At 46.0% G+C, this 19526-nt stretch overlaps 1 protein-coding gene across 5 annotated transcripts in view; it reads left to right on the forward strand.

The window, feature by feature from the left end:
- Positions 1 to 19526, forward strand: part of slc2a9l2 (solute carrier family 2 member 9, like 2) — a 98546-nt gene that overhangs the window by 14499 nt on the left and 64521 nt on the right. For all 5 annotated transcript variants that reach the window (XM_018735417.1, XM_018735419.1, XM_018735420.1 and 2 more), the window contains 3 exons: positions 1798 to 1922; positions 5079 to 5224; positions 15568 to 15700. In XM_018735417.1, coding sequence (XP_018590933.1) covers positions 1798 to 1922; positions 5079 to 5224; positions 15568 to 15700 — 404 coding nt within the window. The remainder of the gene's footprint in view (positions 1 to 1797; positions 1923 to 5078; positions 5225 to 15567; positions 15701 to 19526) is intronic.

A 19526-nucleotide genomic window follows, 5' to 3' on the forward strand; every position in this document is an offset into this window, starting at 1 on the left:
GCAAGAACATGAGCGATGAAGGGCAAGGTCACATATGGGATGAAGGAGCTCGCTGCCATGTTGACCCCGGGTGTCCCCTCCGTGACAGTCTGCCGCCTCTGCTGAGCCATCATCTTACAGACCCCAGGCCCCTGAGCGGTTAATGCAGTTCTGACACTTGCCGACGGAGCGACCGAGCGAGCGGTACAGCTGCCTTCCTGACCGTCCGGTCCGCAGGATTTAATTATTGTCGAGGAAAAAAGTGCACGGCACCATTTCTAGAGGTTTCTCTGTGCTGTGCTACTACATTGACTGCTTTTTGTTACAGGGGAGGTAATCCAGTCCTTACAGGCAGTTCCTGCCTCCTTTCCTTTCCAGGACTAATTCCTGAGGGATACATGTGGGCGTCACAAGGGTACGCTTTTGTGTGGAGCCTTTGTAGCAGGAGCTTCCTTGCACACCAGCACCAGGGTCTGCGGTGGATGAACTGATTTTTTTGTTGAAGGTCTATCAAAAATCCTGTTAAAACAGGTAGCTCCTCACGTTTATATATACATTATATATATATATATATACACACACACACAGTATATCTGCAGTATTAACATGTTGTGAAACAAGTTATTGCAGATACTTTTTGACTGCAGCCCGTACATATTTTTTCCTTTTCAGGTGCTGAAACCCAGTGCAAGTTTGACCAAGGAAATCCTCTAAGACTATTAAAATTAAACGAAAACATAAACAGGACTGCAAGACGTGGATTCATGAAAGATAGAGACAGATTGTGAAGTATAGCAGGTGCGATGTCTAAATGCAATGTGATAAGAAGAGCAAATGTGGTGCTTTACCTGCACCAGTGGCCCCATTTGCAATGAAATTATGCAGAATTTGAATTTTTTTAATTACATTTTTCCCCATCTATAAAACATCAGTCCTTCTGTTTTTCTCCCAGACCCAGAAAGGAGCCAAGTTCATGAGTTCCTAATTTGCTTTTGTTTTAACTTCTCCTTGATGAAATTTACACCGAGTGGTGAAAGTTTTACGAGGGACGGTGCGTAACGGGGTCGAGGACGACCGAGACGTGTCGCCAGCTCGCACTGGAGGAGCAGGAAAGGTGCTGAAGTCCTGATACGGCGGCTTTGCGCCAAGGTTGTGGGTTGCTTTCCAGGAGATGCTCAGAGGCAGGGACAAGAGTTTTTGCTCGATTGCGGGACTTTTTACGGCCTTTAACCTTCGATTAGAGTGAAAACACCTCCGCTCTGCGTGGAGGCAGGTTCAGGAAATGGGGTCGGTAACCCCAAAGAAGTTTAAAAGGGAAAACTTCTTCCGACTTTTCTTTCACCATCGTTGGCGTTTTTGGGTATTGAGGCTGGCGATACTCGTGTGGAAAATCCTCGTATTTCCCTTAGAGCTCACGGTACAGGTTGTATCAGAGGGAGAGACCGAAATCAGCAGTTGATAGGAAAGAGCGTGAGCATTTAACACCCCTGATTCTGGAAGGCAAACCAAATGTTATATTTTCAACCTGAACAATGCAAATGGTTCTCCTGGTATCTGGAAACAATAAACTCCTTTTTCTTGCTGTGGGTGTGGTGATGATTGATGATGATGATGAGCCAGGATGTGGATGTATGAGAGAGCTGTGTGGTAATGCATTTGTTTCTGTTGATCAAGCTCAGAAAATGAGACTGTGTTGCCCAAAAGGTTGGTTTAGGTTTCTGCTGTGACGGAAGAAAGATGAGATGAGTCTTTGGAGAGCACAAGTCAAGTCCCCCTTTGCCGCATTCTTCCTCCTCACGCTCTCTCTCGCGGTTTCAGGAAGGGCACGTTGCTGCTAAACAACAGCTTTGCCATCCTGGCCGCTCTCCTCTTGGCCCTGGGGGAAAGAGCGCAGGCTTTCGAGATGCTCATTGTGGGCCGCTTCCTCATCGGTGTCGACTCGGGTGAGTAGATCGCCAGACCCCCTCTGCCTGGCTCAGGTCACTAGAGCTCCGCTCACCTAAATGTTGCCTTCGCTCTCCTATTAATTTTTAATGAATAACATTACTGTGCACCCTGTTCTCTCCAAGAAGGGAAATGTTACCCAGACTATCTATGTTCGAGCTCCTGGAGTCCAAGATAAGTGCAAATGTCAGCATTTAAACAAACTATTTAGAAACATCAAACTGTTTGTGAGGCTGTAAAGAACAATTGAGATCCTGACAAAATGATGTTCTTTGGTGCATTTTTGCAAAAGTGGGATTTTCTCTCTTGAAACACTCTTCAGCACACAGATCCCTGTGAATTTTGTGCGCAGACACTTGTGTGCACACAGACGTCGAGCCTTGCGCCAACATGCAGTCAAAAGGTTTTTGATGCTCACCTGGTGTTTTGTTTTCTTAAACGTTTCCATTTCATTCCTGTTTATTAACTAAGCAGAAGCAGGAGCTTTTCTCCAGAGCAGCCTAGAAGTTAGAGTAAACAAAACTGCATCAAGAATAGACAAAGAGCTTTAGATACAGACATTTTTCCACTGATACCACTGTTTCTACAGGCACAGGAATGAGTTCCGAATGCCCAGGAACCTTCATGCTCCTAGTTGCTCAGTATTCCACAACCTCAACCCCACCACCACTGCTTCTGTTGTGCAGAGGTGTCCCAAACCGGAGACTCAACAACCTCGCTTGACAGCAGCTGAAAGCCCTTCAGTGAAATCCTGACAGCCTGGATGCCTTTCGTTGGCTCCAAGTGCTGCACGTACATTCCTGACCACTCGGAACGCGTCATGAGCCTCGCTCGCAGCTCTAAGTCCAGTCAAAAGTACCGCAAGCACTCAAATGCACAACCGCAGTTCTGTGCCTCCGGCAGCTGTTAGCACAGTGGTTAGAGCTGCTGCCTTTGGACCCAGTGGTCGCAGGTTTGAATGTCACTTGTAGCTGTAGGAGCCTTGAGCGACGGACTTACCCTAAATCGCTCTCATGAAAGTACCATGCTGGGTAAATAATTGTAAGTACCTTCACAGTGTTGGTTCCTTTGGGGAAAAGTTTCAGCAACACGAATAAATATAACTCCTTAATTTACTTTATAGCCACAATGGCTGAATCATTTGCAGTACAGCTCAGTTTCTATGTCCAGGACGTAAGCTCAGACTACGTTAAAATCAGTTCCCGAACAAGGAATTTATAGCATTATAGAATTTATATTCTGTTGAGAAAAAAAATATATTTATTGAGACACAGAAAAACAAGATAAGCCACAAAGTGAAACCAGCTTATTTTTTGTCATGAAATTAATGAGAACTTTATTCTGCATCTGAGTGATGGCTCAGGTCACTGTGTCCCTATGTTTTGGAATTCAGACCAGCCCCACTCATTGTGAATCTTTTTAGCAGAGTCTGCTGAACACCCACGACTTTGGGGTGATCTGTATTTAAGCCATAAGCCCCCGCCCCCCCCTCCCAACCCAACCACCTCAGTGCTTCTACTACATGCTGTCAGAATAGACTGTTTTGCTGGTGCTGACACTGTCACGAGAGCAGGGGTTTCGTGACCTTTTAGGGAGTGTCTCAGATTTGCACCAGCGTATCACTGGGACGCTGCCATGTTGGAGAGACCCTCATCACTCAGTGGTGCGACAGATACTCTGGTAAGCAGAGTCCACTATGTGTTTTTGACAATGTGCCACTGGAGCTCCTACCGAGTGCATGAACGTGCGTAGTGTAGCGCAGGTTGGCACACCATCCCAGCCCATGATGTAAACTCATTGTTTATGTCAAATAGGAGATCTTACTAGTTAGTTGGAAGGACTCCCAATTACTTTTTTGTGTGTACCTGTGTACTAGGTAATACTCTATATGGTGTGTGTACAGGTAGCGCTACTTAGTTAGTGTGTCTGCACTCTGTGCACTTTCTGCTTGTACTTGTCATATTTATTGTTCTGACCGAGAGAAACAGTTTGTTTCCGCTGCAGTGAATGTGTCAGTGACAGTAGAGCTTCTTGACATTTACAGCATGGTATCATTTATATTTGTCCCACAATCAAACTCTTTTTAAGCTGTCCTGTACAGTTTTTTTTTTTTTTTTTTTTTTTTTTTTAAATAAATGTGGTTGTCTTTGGATGCATGCGAGAGCTGCGTCTCTCTCCTCCGTTCTCCCGGGCCCGAGGCAGCGCTCTATGCTTGTTCCCTACAGCAGGGTTGAAAATGTACAGCTTTGTCTTAAATCTTTGGCCATCAGACCTTAAACTGGAGACAAACTCCCGAAAAAAACAGCGTTGCTGTAGGTCTCCGGGTTTGTCCAGGTTCCAGGATCCACTCGATGAGCACTCTGAGCAGTTGTCTCAGAATAAATGAGTACTTGACGGCGTCATTGAAATAGCAATTTCCATTGTGGAATTCAGTGTGATCTTTTTTAAACTGGACTCCTGGGAAACCTGAAGAAAAGCTGCACATTTTGCAGGTAACAGCCGCTGCTCTGTCCGAGGTCGGCCTCTAGCGATGAGCCCGAAGTGTGCAGATAAATTATTCATGATAGACATTAAAGTTCTCACACAGTCACCAGACAGGGTGCCCACACTCACGAAAACTGAAAATTCCAGCCATGGTCCATACAGCTTCAGGAAATTTCAGAGTGCCGCAAATCACAGCGCGCCCACTTTGGGATTCGGGGAACACGGTGCAACCGGCTCGAGCAGGATTAGCTCTCACCCTCGGGTCAGTGGTCGTCCTCCCGTCATCTCTGTCAATGACAATAAACAATTTTCCAGGGCACCCTGACCGCTGCTGGATGCTGTCGCCTTGTGACTGACAGTTAAGCCATCAGCCTGCAGATTCCAGGGCTGACAGGCCGCGTAGCTGAGCCTGCTGTCCATTTGTGCTGGTTTCGTCCGTCAAAGGATGTATGTTTGTTTACAAGTGTAATTCAGGCCAGCCTGGTGTAGCCCGCTCCCTCGGAATTTCTGTCTGCCAATTTCGTTTTCATTACAAAGGGTTTTAGCTGGATCTGCGGCAAGGTGACCGAGTGATGAGATATTTATCTTCAAATAAATGGCGTGTGTTTGTGTGTGACACTTTTTTGTGTTTTTCTGTGTCCTCCCTCCCTCCCCCCCTGACCCTCATGCAGGCATTGGCCTCAGCGCCCTCCCCATGTACCTGGGCGAGATCTCGCCTCGACACATTCGCGGTTCTATCGGCCAGTTCAACTCCATCTTCATGTGTGCCGGTGTGTTCACAGGGCAAGTCCTTGGCCTGCCAGAGCTTCTGGGCCAGGTAGGTCCTCGGTGGTCCTTTTCCCAGCTGCCCAAATTGCTGGTATAGCCTACAGTGCAGCTATAAAGTGTGTGTACACCTCCTGGAAGCCTGTTTTTTTTTTTCTCTCTCTCTTTTTTCCCACAAGGCATTCGGGTAACTGGTTTTGGAAGGAAATCGAGAGCAGTTCCCAGAGATGTGGGCACTTGCAGGTTGCATTGCTTTGACTTTTTTTTCCAGTTCAACATCTACAAGTAACTTCCAGGCTGTCCAAATGTACTCATACTTTTGACTGCTACTGTACTGCTGTACAGTCCCATAATGCCCTAATTTCATTTGACTACCATAACATTATTGCCAGACAACACTATAGACCTGGCATATTCATATTAGTTATTCAGGCCACGGACCGCAGTCCTGCTCTCCGGTGGGTCTGGGGTTTGAGTCCCGCTTGGGGTACCTTGCGACGGACTGGCGACGCACTGGCCTTATGCCCTGTGTTACCGGGTAGGCTCCGGTTCCCTGCGACCCCATATGGGACAAGCGGTTCTGCAAATGTGTGTGTGTGTGTGTGTGTGTGTGTGTGTGTTCAGGCCATGACTCAGGCAGGTAAATCGTCCATGGTCCTGTCTGCAGTTCTCTCTATTACTGCAGTAGATACATGTTAAAGCTGTCCTCAACTCAGGTTCTGATACTTCCTAGGAAAGGCATTCGGGTGAGATGATGAAATCACTATTCCCTCTAGAATGTGTGTTTTTTGTTAATATGTGGTAACAAATTAGATATTTTCTTTCAACGTGTGACCCGGTGTTGGAATGAATCCTACAATGGTCTACAGTGCTGTTCAGTACTTGTCCTTGGTGTAACACCTCAAGCTCTTCCCTGCGTTGCAAATAAAGTTGGCTGTGGTCTCTCTGTGCTCCCACCGTGTTCCCACCGTCCACCATCCACTTCCCACCACCCACCTGCCCACCATCCACCGTCCACCACCTGCCTTCCAACATCCACCGTCCACCACCTGACTCCCACCATCCACCGTCTTCCTTCCACCGTCTACCACCTACCTCCCACCACTCACCTCCCACTGTCCACCATCCACTGCATCTTTCATCTTCCAAAAGTGCTGGAGAAGATCCCGTTCTTCACCGGAGCAGCCTGCCGTGGCGAGAGCACGTGTCCCTCTAAGATGATATTCTCGTTGTTGGCCATGAGAGTCCCACCACTATAATAATGATTTCACTCTGACCCATTTTTTCCTTTGTGAATGGAAAATTTGTTGCTAAGTCTAGGATGAAATCAATAAATTACAGAATCAATGCATTGCTTTTTAGATTTCAACCTTTCTGAACTTCTCCTTCTGACCTAAAACAAAGGAGAAATTTGCAATAAATAATCCATTTAATGAAATTAAATAAATGAGTTAAACTCACTTGGAGGTGTCGGTGCTATAAGAAGCAATCATTTCATTGTTTCCACACAAGTCAGTTAAAGCACATTAGACGTTACATTGAAGTTGTAATTAATATTGCGAGTGCTTCCATAGACTGTTTGCCATCTTAAGTAAATACTTTGTGTTGTTTTGTTTACAGCGGTATTTGGTGCGCTACATAATTAGCTGTAAACCGCCCTAATTCCGACAAAATGATCTGCAGATGGCTGCACACTGAGGCATGTTTGCCCATCTGCTTCTTGATCAGACAAGTGGATAAAGGACACGGGACAATCAACTGGAATATAAATTACCCTTGACAGGGACCGTTCTGTTTACAAACGAAACACTGTGCAAACAGAGTACGTTTGGTGAAAAAGGTGATACGACTACATGAGACAAATGTCCTTCCGCGGGTGTAGACCGGACGAATCGGGATTCTTGGCGGAAGCCGCATTGAGGTGGTACATCCTTCTCGTTTGTCTTTTGTCTTCGTTTTCTCTTTTCGTTTCTCCAGCAGCCCCAGTTTTTGTTTACACACTGCCCACTGCTCCATTTCCAGAAAGACCTGATTTTGTTTGCAATCTGGTGTTTTGTCTCAACAGTGAATTTCCCTCTTTTTGATGAACCTTTCCGCTCTGTGCTCTTCTTTATCAGAATACTTTGACGTCCCCTCGTGATGTAACTGCTGTGTGTGTGAAAAACAGCGTACTTGGTCAATGAGTGGGGCTGCAGAAGAGCCTGCAAACCGGCGCAGCGCTGGGCTGGGCTCAGAGAGCCGAGCCCAGAAGTGCACTGAGATCACGGCAGAGAAAACGGAACCAGCCAAAGCTACACGAGCTCAAGATCTATAGCCGTGTCCCTGAGCTCTTTAAACAGGCATCCCATCCCATCTGCTCTTTGTCCCCGAGGACCGTCATTCACAAGAGTGAAGCAGAGAGCAAAATCCTCTTTCTCGGCGAACATAAAATCGATGCTCCTTCTTGGGATTCTGGGACAGTCCACCTGAAAGAGATCTTTTATCTCTCTAGACCTTCGGAGACTTTTTTCCATGTGCTACACTTGAAATAATTCTTTAAAGCGCTTTTTAAAATTTCTGTGGTTGATTGCTTTGGCCCACAAAATTCTCTTTCTTTCTTTCTTTTTCTTTCTTTCTTTCTTTCTGTTCCCCACTGTTTCCATACATAAAGGTCACATTGCTTGGTGGGTGATTTAGAATTTTTCGAAAGAAAAAACATGGCTTCTTATAGCGTCACTTGTCATGTAAGGTTTTGGGGAGTCTTGCAGCAAATGTTGGGCATAAAGTGAATGTGAATGAAGACATTGACTTAAGACTATGTAAAAGTAACCAAGCAGGTGCTGTCCATAAATATACACACACACACACATTTTCAGAACCGCCTGTCCCATACAGGGTCGCGGGAAACCGGAGCCTACCCGGCAGCACAGGGCGTAAGGCCGGAGGGGGAGGGGACACACCCAGGACGGGACGCCAGTCTGTCGCAAAGCACCCCCAGCGGGACTCGAACCCCAGACCTACTGAAGAGCAGGACCCGGTCCAACCCACTGCGCCACTGCGCCCCCTCCATAAATATAACTTTATATAAATATAACTTATATTGTTAAATAAGCTTGCATGTTCTCACCGTGTTCGAGCGCGCCTGAACTGCACTGAAGTTCACTAAACCAGCTCTATAACTTGTACTTATTTCAGTGTTCGCTGCTCTACTCTTCTGATGTCCTAAAAGAACAAGTGTTGAGATGGTCCAGATAACCATCAAGTCAGCTACACTGACTGACGCTTGAAGTTCAGACACTTTGATGATAGCATTTTACCTTTCTTTGAGTTTGGGGGGTCTGAACTGACCTGTAGCGGCTAAAATGTGGATATGGAGCAGAGAGGGATCTCGATTCCACTGTGCACCATCTGGGTTGGCAACGTGACGTGACGTTACCCCAGGTGTCACGATGACAAGGTGGAGGGGACATGCACCTCTTCCACCATGTATAACTGGATAGTCACATGTTTCGCAAGACTCCATAGCACGAGGTGGGAAGAGGCATGTTTGTCGATACAGGTGGTCCCTGACTTACGATGGTTCAGCTTACGATTTTTTTGACTTTACGATGGTGAGCTGGCAATAGACATTCAGTAGAAATGCTACGTTGAATTTTGATTTTTTCCTGGGCAAGCGATGAGGACGGATACCCTCTCGCGACGCTGAGCATCTCCCAGTGTGTCACGCAGAGGTGTGTATTAGTGTATTAAATGCATTTTCAACATAAGATATTTTCAACTTACAATAGGTTTCACAAAATGTAACCCCATTGTAAATCAGGGACCACCTGTACGAAGAGTCTCATTTCCTCCCATTAAATATATGCTGAATATTTTGTCAAAAGATGGTTTCACTTGATTCTTCTTTACTTTGCTTTATATGTCCTGCAGAAAACATCTCAAACCTGAGTAACACAGATGTTGGTAGACATCCCAATTTTCTTACTAAGGTGCCCTGAAGGGTGTTGAGTGATACCAGCCTTTTAATTAATATTCATACTGCCTATTATGAGTTTTGAACTGCCTTAAGTGACTCATTTATGTTTAATTTTTTATTTTCATATGCAGTCTGATTTATTACATTTTAATTTATGACCTTTTCAGTGCTAAAAAAGAAAAATAACAAAGAACAGGGAATGAGGAGGTTACCAGTTATCTGCTTCACCAAAATCAATTTTCCCATCAAAAACATATATTCCATATATTGGAATCCAAGTAACAAAGTTCTCATCAAATCCATGTTTTAAGACAGAGGCAAAAAAAATTCTTTGTGATATTTAGAGTAACTGGGGAATGTTGTTCCTACAAAATGTCATTGCATAGGAATTTATTTCAAGGCTGAAATGAAAACTGAGTCTCGTAGTGGAATAAGAGTAACAGGAGGCAAAGTGCCCTTCCCACAGACCCTTTTCTCAATCTAATTACAAATAGAACAATAGGAGGGACCAACATTTGGCTACTGAGGTGGCAAAACAGGTTTAAATCCAATACCCTATAACTATAAACCTCTCATATAAATGGTTAGAAAGGCAGGCAGCTTTTCAGTAGGTTCATTGACTTTGCACAGATAAGCGTCGGGGTTGGTTTTGTGACGTCTTTGGCTGCTACGTAAAATTCCTGGGGGCCTCCGGGTCCCTCAAACGCACCGGTGGGCTTAGTGACGGTGTCCTGCACAGCTGAACTTGCCTGCCACGCATACTTGCTTAGAATAGGAGCAGGAGCTGCTTGGAAGGAAACATACTTAGTGAGAAAGTGTCGAAGGCATTACTTACAGGATTGGGGGTGAGCGGGAAGGACGAATCTTTTGACAGGAAAGCTGACTGTGTTTAAGCCAAAGAGCAGGAGCGTTAGATATGATGCGGGGAATGGCAAGAGCGACCATATGTACGTTCTCTACAACTCTAGCTGATGTCATGTTCGTAAGCGGAAGGCTGGCCGTTCTAGTCCCGAGAGCCCTCCTCTAGTTGTGCTGACTAAGGCATTTAACCTCATTTCCTCCAGTGAAAATGTCGACCTGTGAAAATGGGCAAAAATGTCAAGCTGCTCTTAATGGCGCTAATCTCCATAATGGCTAATAATAGTTTCGACCCTAATACACACTGTAAATTCTTCCACTTGCGCGCGCACACACACACACACACACACACGTCCTAGGGATCCCATAATATCAATTTAATCTTCACACCATGTCTACTTTTAATTACTGGTTTAGTAATTCACTGGGAATGATGAGGGACTTTGCTGGGTCTAGGATGGCGTATTATGGTCCCTTGTGTTCAGAACACTTGAGGTGTTTTCTCATGCTGACCGTGAGCTCAAGTACTCCTTGGATGTGTTGTTTGTGGAAAGCTTTGCCTGAGAAGCGGCAGTAGTATAACAGAGACGGATCGCAAACCGAGTCGTAAAAATGTCAGTTTGGGGTTATCGGTGTGTTCGTCCTGCAGCTTTTAAAAATACAGCCCAGATTCACTTATTATATTGTTTGCTCTCATTTCGGTTTATTACATTTATTCGAAGCGGATGTTTCTTCTTTCGAACAGGAAAAGTTCTAGTCTGATGATCACTTATAGCGGGAGGCAGTTTTTTCCCTTGGCTCGATGAGTGAGTGGGTGTCTAGATGACTGACAGCTCCACACTATAGAGGCATCATAAATCGCAGAGACAGAAATCATTGAAAAAGGCTTCTTGTCCAGACTTCCGCAGCAACATGGAATGAAAACATCTCGCATCGTGGAGCAGGAAATGAGTTTGATTCCCAGAGGCCATAAAGGAGGAGAAATTGCAGCGGGATCAGCCCGAATTGCAGTTGGCTCCTCTCTCGCCTTGGAGACGTGCGTCTTCCCCTTCCCTCTCGACAGGCTCTACCGATGATGGTGCGCTGGCCCTCACACAGCAGAGGGCGCCGCGGTTAAGAACCTAGAGCCCACTCGGGCCGACCTCGCGGCCGGTTGCGGCGTCCGTTCCCACGAACAAGTCTGCTTCCCTCCAAAAGTTGTGCACGATGAGGCGTCTTGCGGAAAGAGGTCCCACCAGCGTCTCCAGTCTGCTCGGCCGAACGCTCATTAGTTTGACATCAGTTCTGGACGTTTGCTGCTGTCCCACAGGACTGGCTGTGCCACGCTAACTTAGTACCAATTAGCGCTGGAGTGACACTTTTTCTTGCATTTTTTCCCCACCGAGGACAGAAAACGCGGTAAAAGCTGCAAAGCTGAAATCTTGCGGCTTTAACGTAAAGGTTAAGAGAAGCAGACGTCTCTGAGCTGGGGGTAATTGAAGGGGGGGGGCTGGCATTTTGCCTCCACAGCCGGAACTGGGGTGCGGGGGGGCACAAACATGCCGCTCGCTGTCCCTGAGAGCAAGTGATGTCTGCCTGTCTGTCCTCCTGCGATTTCCAGAACACTCCCAGGACTCTGATTTCGTTGCCAGTGGTTTACTGGCAGGTTTTAGCTCCCCAACTTGCGATAAAACGCGATTAGTCTTATTTACAACATTCACCAAATCTTTCAGTTGCCGTGCTCTGGCACAAGTATCAGTTCTGAGAATATTTCAAACGTCACAGAATTAAGGAGCGCTACTGATGGGATGTCGCAGTTCCGGTTTTCCTTTTGCGTTGGAGTTTCATTAGACAACATGCAAATATGGCATAATTAGTCACTTCCTCACTAACAGTAACCTGGTGCCAAAAGACGCACCGCAGGAGCGATCTCGTCTACGTGTGTGTGTGTGTGTGTGTTACACTCCCAGACAGCATCGTAACCCAGTGCGTGAGATGTCCTCAGGGTTCGAGCGCATCCGCTCCGGTGCACGTTTCCTCACTGCTGTCCCCTCCGGTCGCCCCAGTCCGGGGTCCTTGTCCACTTCACCCCAGTCCACTGCTTTTCCAGTCTGAGACAAACAGTTTTGTCCCTGCTTTTTCGGTTCTTAATTTTACACTTTAGCTTTTTCATATTTATTCAAAGCGACTTTGCCTGTGAACCTGTCCCACTCTCTTCCTTCGTTTATGTGAGTTGGTATATTTACTCCGGCAATATTCCAACAGTTAACTTCCTGAAAGGTACAGCGTAGGTTCCCTCCGTGGGATTTGACGCTAGTGCTCTAGTGAAAGCAACGTAAAAAATGATACAGTAAAATCCCTCTGAATGACGATGCATGTAAGCGTTCGCCGGACGATTGGTGTCTTGAGCACTTCTGAACAGTGAGGTTTGAAGTAAAGGGTCACGCAGCAAGAGCAACTTACACCGTTGTGGAAAAGACTAGAACAGTTACTTGCAGGAGGTTCCTTGTGCGATATCACATTACCATGTAATTAAACACGTCGCCGTTCCCTCCATACAGAGCCGGAGCAGCCAGTGGGAGTCGGGACTTTAACCGCCGGGGCACGGAGGTTGGACTGAGTGCAGTGAAACCTGAGCAAACGGACTCACTGGTTTTGACTGACACACACACACACACACACACACACACACATAGAAACACAAAAGTCATTCACATCCAAAATGCATCATCATCATCATCATCATCTGCTGATTTTCCACTGAAAGGCCACATGGTGATTCTGTGCTGCAAAGAGAACAGAAAGGTCAACAAGAAAGGCAAGATTAAAAAGTAACAAGCGCTGTGTGAAGATGCATGAAATAAGTGATAAATTGAGAGTTAAATATGGGCGACGCCACGTGTGCACCATGTAATATTACGGCATCTTGTGCTACTTGTGCTGTTCAGGACATAGTAACACATGGAAAATAATTTCACCGATTTTGTGCACTGGCGACTATCTGTACGGTAAGATCATGCTTTTCATGCAAAACGAATTCTATCTTCCGTTTCCATTTTAAGAACTGCTGGTGCAGTGCGTTATGACAGTGCGTTACAGCTCCTAAGGTGCTCCTTTGAATGCAGCTCAACATGTGTCGAGTTCTATTGTCTTGCCTGCGGTATCAATCCAAAGAAGGTGGCGGTAAAGCTTTTTTCGTACCTTGCTTTAGCGAGTAAACCAGGTGAAGGGTCACTACGAGTCCGGTCTGACCCCGGAGCGCGGTCCCCAAGCCGAGAAGGATCCCGTGCAGAGAATGAGCCCTTTTATGAAGATATGATGCCGCGCTATAAACGAATACCACAAAGATGCCGAATGCACTTTGTTGAGACACTGCTGGCTGAAAGCCGGAGCGTTATAGAGTTAGACGATGATATGGTGTTATGGAACGATTGCATCAAATGACAGGACAATTTTCGGTGTCAAAATAAATGGAAACGAGATGCGCGGAAATACATCGTGGACCCCAGCTGGTAATTTAAAAAATGACAAGTTTTTGTGTGCGTTGCAGTACGTTTGGAGCAGTGGAGTCGCACTGGGGCACACCGTTTTCGCGTCAACAGACAGACTCTGATGTCCTTGCACAGGGAAGAGGTGACAAACACGGCGGTAGAGCCCAGCGGGCCTCCGAGGGCTCGACTTGCTCTTTCGTGTGGGAAACTCTTAGTCCGTCTACATTTTCCTCAAAAATGAGAAAGTGAAGGTAAAATCCCACAAATAATTTCAAGTGATCCGGGAAATGAAATGGTTTATAGCCGATTCTTTATTTGTGTTCATTAGTTTTTTTTTAATGCTTCATTGTTCCGTTCGTTACATGGAATGACTGTCCTGCTTGGTTGCTGTCAGTTGTCATGACAGCAACATTCGTGATGCCCTTGTGCTGCCAGGGCTCGGTGTGCACCTTGGAACTCCTGGGCGGAAAGCAGGTTGGACTTCATCACTTTACACACACACACACAATTTCAGGAGCATATTCATAGCATGAAATAATCAGAGGTGGAAACATTTCGTAGTAAAGCATTTGTGTTAAAATGTGATTTTCTTGCCGAGAGCGTTAAATAATCATAAGTAAGTGAACATTGCAAGTCGCTTTGGAGAAAAGTTATAAATAAATGTAAATACTAAAGGTTTGTAGGTCATAAACACAACATGATTTGCATGTTGAACGTAGTTATCGTTGCTTCACTTCCGCTAAATTTTCTGCATTAGAACATCTTTGTGTAACGTCCATGACTTAACCAAACGCACCTGGGCACCAAGTAGTGTGGAAAAGAGCCTTGTACCATATGGGAACTCACTCACGTCCTCGCGGCTTGTACGGCTGTGTCTTCCGGGATTGGGCAGGGTGGGGGTGCGGCGTTGGGGGAGCAGGGCTTCATTTTGTGCTCTTTGGGGTCGTCCTCTCCGGGGGGGGACTCGCACACAGGTGGAAGTTCATGCAGCTCCTTCCTCGTCTCCTCGGTCAGGGGAGTTTCGTCCGTCTGATTCGCTCTCTTCCACGTCTCCCTTTTACTCTGTTTTTCGGAGAAAGTTCTGACTTTGACTGTTCCTTTGGAGGAGAAGCCGGTCAGCGGGATCATTACAAGCTCTTGTAGTCACCTGTAATGAATGATGCAACAGTGTGTTGGGATTTTTTGACAAGATGAGCGATTATTCGAAATGGTAATGAAGTCATCAGGTGATAAATGGTCTTTCCGTTCTTCGCTCTTCCCTCCTATCCTATGAGGCCTTCTTGAAATGTGGCTGTTTCTTTGCCTTTGTCTGCCTAATGAAACGTATGAAAAAATGTATGGCATTTACAAAGATACCCTTGAGAAGTGTTTTTGTCGAATAGAAGAGAAGATAAACGTAAATATGTGCCTTCCATGAGACGCTAATTCTTCAAACTTTAAGATCATCCCCAGATAAACTTTTAGGCAGCTACTCCTGTAAATGTAACGAAAATGTTTATATATCTACAAAAAAAAAATTACTGTGAATGTGATCAGGAATGCTTGATATTGGGATAAAGTTTTATTCAGCTACTAGTGTGACGAGCATTGGTTCATATGGTGGAAAGAAACTAACTAACCGCATTTAATAATCACACGTCTGCATCTAAGTGTCTCTTTTTCTCCTAATTTAATGGACACACAGTATTTTCTATGAGATGTTCGTTGCTTTGAAGAAAAGTGTCTGATAAATGAATACAAGTACATGTAATATAGGCCAGTATATTATGTGTTGCATATAATAACTTTTCCTCTTTATTATCTACGCAGGTGATTGTAATAGATTAATACTTTCTTACCTGAGAACAAATCACTGGCCATGAGCAGCACTTTCACAAGTATCTTTGCAAACAGTCGGTTTAAAACCTGCCTGTGCGACCAAATGTTTAACGTCGGCGCTCGTTAAAATCTCTCAGCTGTTGAAATGAGACGGATCGCCTTCGTCCGCGGTGTCCTTGCCGTGGACCCAGGCTCGTAGGAGGAGCCTACAAATGCAGGTACCTCTTTCCGGCCGTTAGGTAACGGCAACACTACTGAATGAGAAGAGGGTCCTTCTTTTGTGGCCTCTTGCAGGAGTCTCGCTGGAACTTCCTCTTCGGATTTGTGGCGCTGCCGGCCGTCCTGCAGCTGTGTGCGCTGCCCTTCCTTCCTGAGAGCCCGCGCTTCCTACTCATGGAAAGGAGAGACGAGGCCCGTGCAGAGAAAGGTATGAACACCTTCGGAGGAAGAAGCACAGTCAGTGTTTACACACACGCCCGCACACAGGAAAGGAAGCACTTGTGCGCTTACACACACACACACACACACACACACACCACACCTCAAATGTGTACCGCGATATCTGGGTGGAGGGAAGTTCAAGACTACAGGCTGCAGACGGTACATACACACACTGATATCCACCTGCACGCAGGCAGGTGCAGCGCCCGCAGCGACGTGGACACACGCAGATGGACACACTAAGAAACATTTTGTGAGTAAGTGTCCATAAGGGATTCGTCCACTTGATCTGCGATGCAAACCGGACTTTGGGAAATCCATTAAGTTCTCATTATGTGACACACAATGCAGGCAGAACCAGCTAATGAACACACAGAGCATCCAAACCCATCCTCCATGTAGATACAAGTGATTATGCAAATCCCCAATTTCTCCAGCATGCCAGCTGCCGTCTCGGTCCAATTATTTGAGCCAAATCCCACTCGGTGGAAACAAAATCAACAGCTGGCCATTTTCAGTCTTTCTGGCAAAGTAAGTGAGGAAGTTACCCATTCTGCTGGATCTTCTGATGACAAGGACCATGACCAGAACCTTCAGAATCCGCACAAGCCAAGAGTTCCAGAACGAAATAGGGCACAACTCTTTACTTCTGATGGGGACGACGTTCCGTTAACCTCATATTGTTTGAGGCTTCTTAGCGTCAACTCTTAAAAATGGGCTCCTGATTTTCTCTTCTTGAAGATGGTCAATAAAACAGGAGAGCTAACGGGGTTACACAGCGATAAAAACAGTCTCCTGGTTTCAACTATGTGATGTACACCCTCTGCCCTCGGGGTGCCCACTTTCTTCTGTTCACGTCCGTCTCATGGAGCAGTTATGAGGACCATTCTGGCCCACCATTCACTGTAATAAAAGATAGGGAGAGTGGCGTTTGCTGCTCATTTGAGCTTCACAGTTGCTCTCGCACAACAGGCTAGAGGTTAGGGTGCCACAGCTGCGATGGTCAAGTCAGGAAGCTATGTGTTCAGGGAGGGGCTGCTGGTGTCATGGAATCTGCTGGGTGAGTCTTTCGGTCATTATCCAGAGGTGGAGACAACTGCTATCCTCACGATCGAGTGCTACCTTTCCAGTTCTATATATAAGCAACTGATTTTCCAGTGTTAAACCAACAGAGGTTTACAGCCTGGAGGTCTAGCTGGAGGTGTAGCCAGATCCTAACTGCTGAGTGCTCAGCGCTCCCCTCGGTGCTTTGTCATCCTGAACTGAGTCGACCCCCTTAAAAAATATTTCTTTTTATGCTAAAGCAAAAGCAGAACAAATCTGGTTTCTGTCTCTGAGCTTCCCTTCCACTTGCACACCTCCTGTCCTGGGTGGCAGTGGCAGCAGTGTGGAGGGGGAGCTCTTCTGTCATCCGGCGAGGAAGGACAGAGACGCAAACAGCCAGTCGCACTTGAAAGAAAGTGGAAACTGAGCTGGAGCTCATCTTCCAACACCAGCAGCCTCCAGAGGGTCGCTCGCTTTGTGCAGGCTGTGTGTTGTGAGCGCTTGGGTGGTTTCCAGCGCTCCAGGGGTCACGTCCATGTTTTCTGTATATTTGGCCTCGGTGACAAAAGGCAACGTCATCAGTTGGCCGGGAAGAGTACAGTCTGACAGGGGTCTCATCCTCTTCCTCTTGCTCTCCCTCAGGCCAGTGGCCTGTGATGACTCTACCCCAGCTTGCTGTCACCCTATCCACCATGTTTCTGACACAGTGACACCATGAGCTCGCTCCACTTTACATTGACGTGTACATGTATTCATTTATCAGACACTTTTCTCCAAAAAATGACAAACATCTCACAGAAAATACAATGTGTTCATTACATTAGCAGAAAGAGACACTTAGATGCAGACGTGTCATTCTTAAGTACAGTTAGTTTCTTTCCATCATATGAACCAACGTTCATCACATAAAACTCAGAATATCAACGATTCCTGATCACCTTCCTACAGTTTTTTTTTTTGCAGATACACAAACATTTATGTTACATTGTAAGAGTAGCTGTGTAAAGGTTCATCCTGGCATCGTCATAAATTTATGGTGCATGAACATTTACACCTAACATGAACTTAAGCGATGATGGGAGAAGTGAGTCTGGCAGGGGGTGGTTATTCCACCACAACGGAGGCAGAACCGAGAACCTTTGTGTTTCACCTTTCGTATATGGAACCACCAAGCGAGCAGATGTGGAAGAGTGTAGCAGTCTGGTTGGGGTGTAGCGGATGATCAAGTCTCGTAGATATGTGGGAACAGTTCTACTGATACATTTGTAGCCTGTAACCAACGTTTTAAATTTGATCCAGACTTTCACATCCCCTTCTGATCGACCCCTTTCAAAGATGCTGCTCATCTCTGCCTTGCGCCCAAAGGTGTTCAACCAGCAGCTTTGATTGGTGAAAAATCCAGTGAACAGGACAGCTGGTAACATAGTGCTTAGAGCTGATGCCTTTGGATCCAAAGGTTGAAGGTTTAAACCCCACCTCCAGCTGTAGTATCCTTGAGCAAAATATTTACCCTAAAGTGCCACAATAAAATTACCCAGCTATATAAATGGGTAAATAATTATAAGTAGCTTAATACTGTAAGTCACTTACAGAGAAAAGTGTGTGGTAAATGTAAGACTATGAAGGAAAACTCAGAGGAAGGTCACTCTTGACCCACAGCTGCCAGGAGACCCATATCTTTGTTGCCAGGACTGTGCAGAGACACAAAGCCATTCCATATTTATGTTTATCTGACACTTTTCCCAGAGCATCTTGCGGTGTATACACACTACACTACACTACACTACACTACACTACACTACACTGCCAGCTGTACCAGACTACATCTCTTGTCTGTATGAAGCAAGACTGTAGAACAGAAGTCATTGCAGGGCTGTATGAGATCTCCAGCTGGTCCAGGACTCCAACACTTTAAAACATGTTTCATTTTCTGAACTGTCTTTTCTAAATACTTTCACTCGTTCGACATGTCAAAGCGAGTGAATGAGGGAGTCATGAGTGATACACCAATTTAACGGTTGCATTTAGTGCCACAAGCGTTAACGCTTCTGTTGAGGAGCTCAGCGGGGTGTTGATCCCTTGATTGTCGCGGTAAAGGCTTAACTGGCATTCATGATTTTACAGTTATTCACTGCGCTGGGGGCGACACGGTGGCACAGGGACTCGTGCTCTTGTGTCACAGCCCCTGGATGGGCATCGATCCCTGTTCCGCCTGCGTGGAGTTTGCGTGTTCTACCCACGTTGCATGGGGTTCCCTCTGGTGCTCTGCTTTTTCTCCTCCGTCCGCTTCGGTGATGTGTTTTCGAGTGAATCGGTGGCTGTAAATTACCTGTAGTGAGTGTGTATGTGAGAGAGTGTGTTTCACAGCTGTGTAGATGAGTGACTCATTTTACATAACATATGTAGGACGCAGCTGGTCACGTAGTGGTTAGAGGTGCTGAGTGCGGACCTGAAGGTCACAGGATTGAATCTCATCTCCAGCTGTAGTACCTGTGAGCAGGGGACTTACCCTGAATTACACCGGTAAAATTACCCAGCTCTATAAATGGCTAAATAACTATAAGTTAGGAGTTGCTTCGGGGGAAAGCGTGAGCCGTATCGCTCGGTGTAGATATGTAGCGCTGTGGGTCCCTTTGGGTTAAAAGATGTGGGCTGATGCAACTACACGGTGTTCAGGGGACGTGGCTTTGGAGAAAAGCATGTGCTTAATGAGAAAATGTAAGATTTTTAAGGTATATTTGTTTTATTTTTTGTAGGTACAGTACTTT

The sequence above is a fragment of the Scleropages formosus genome, chromosome 11 (assembly GCF_900964775.1).
Source record: "Scleropages formosus chromosome 11, fSclFor1.1, whole genome shotgun sequence".
Classification (NCBI taxonomy): domain Eukaryota; kingdom Metazoa; phylum Chordata; class Actinopteri; order Osteoglossiformes; family Osteoglossidae; genus Scleropages; species Scleropages formosus.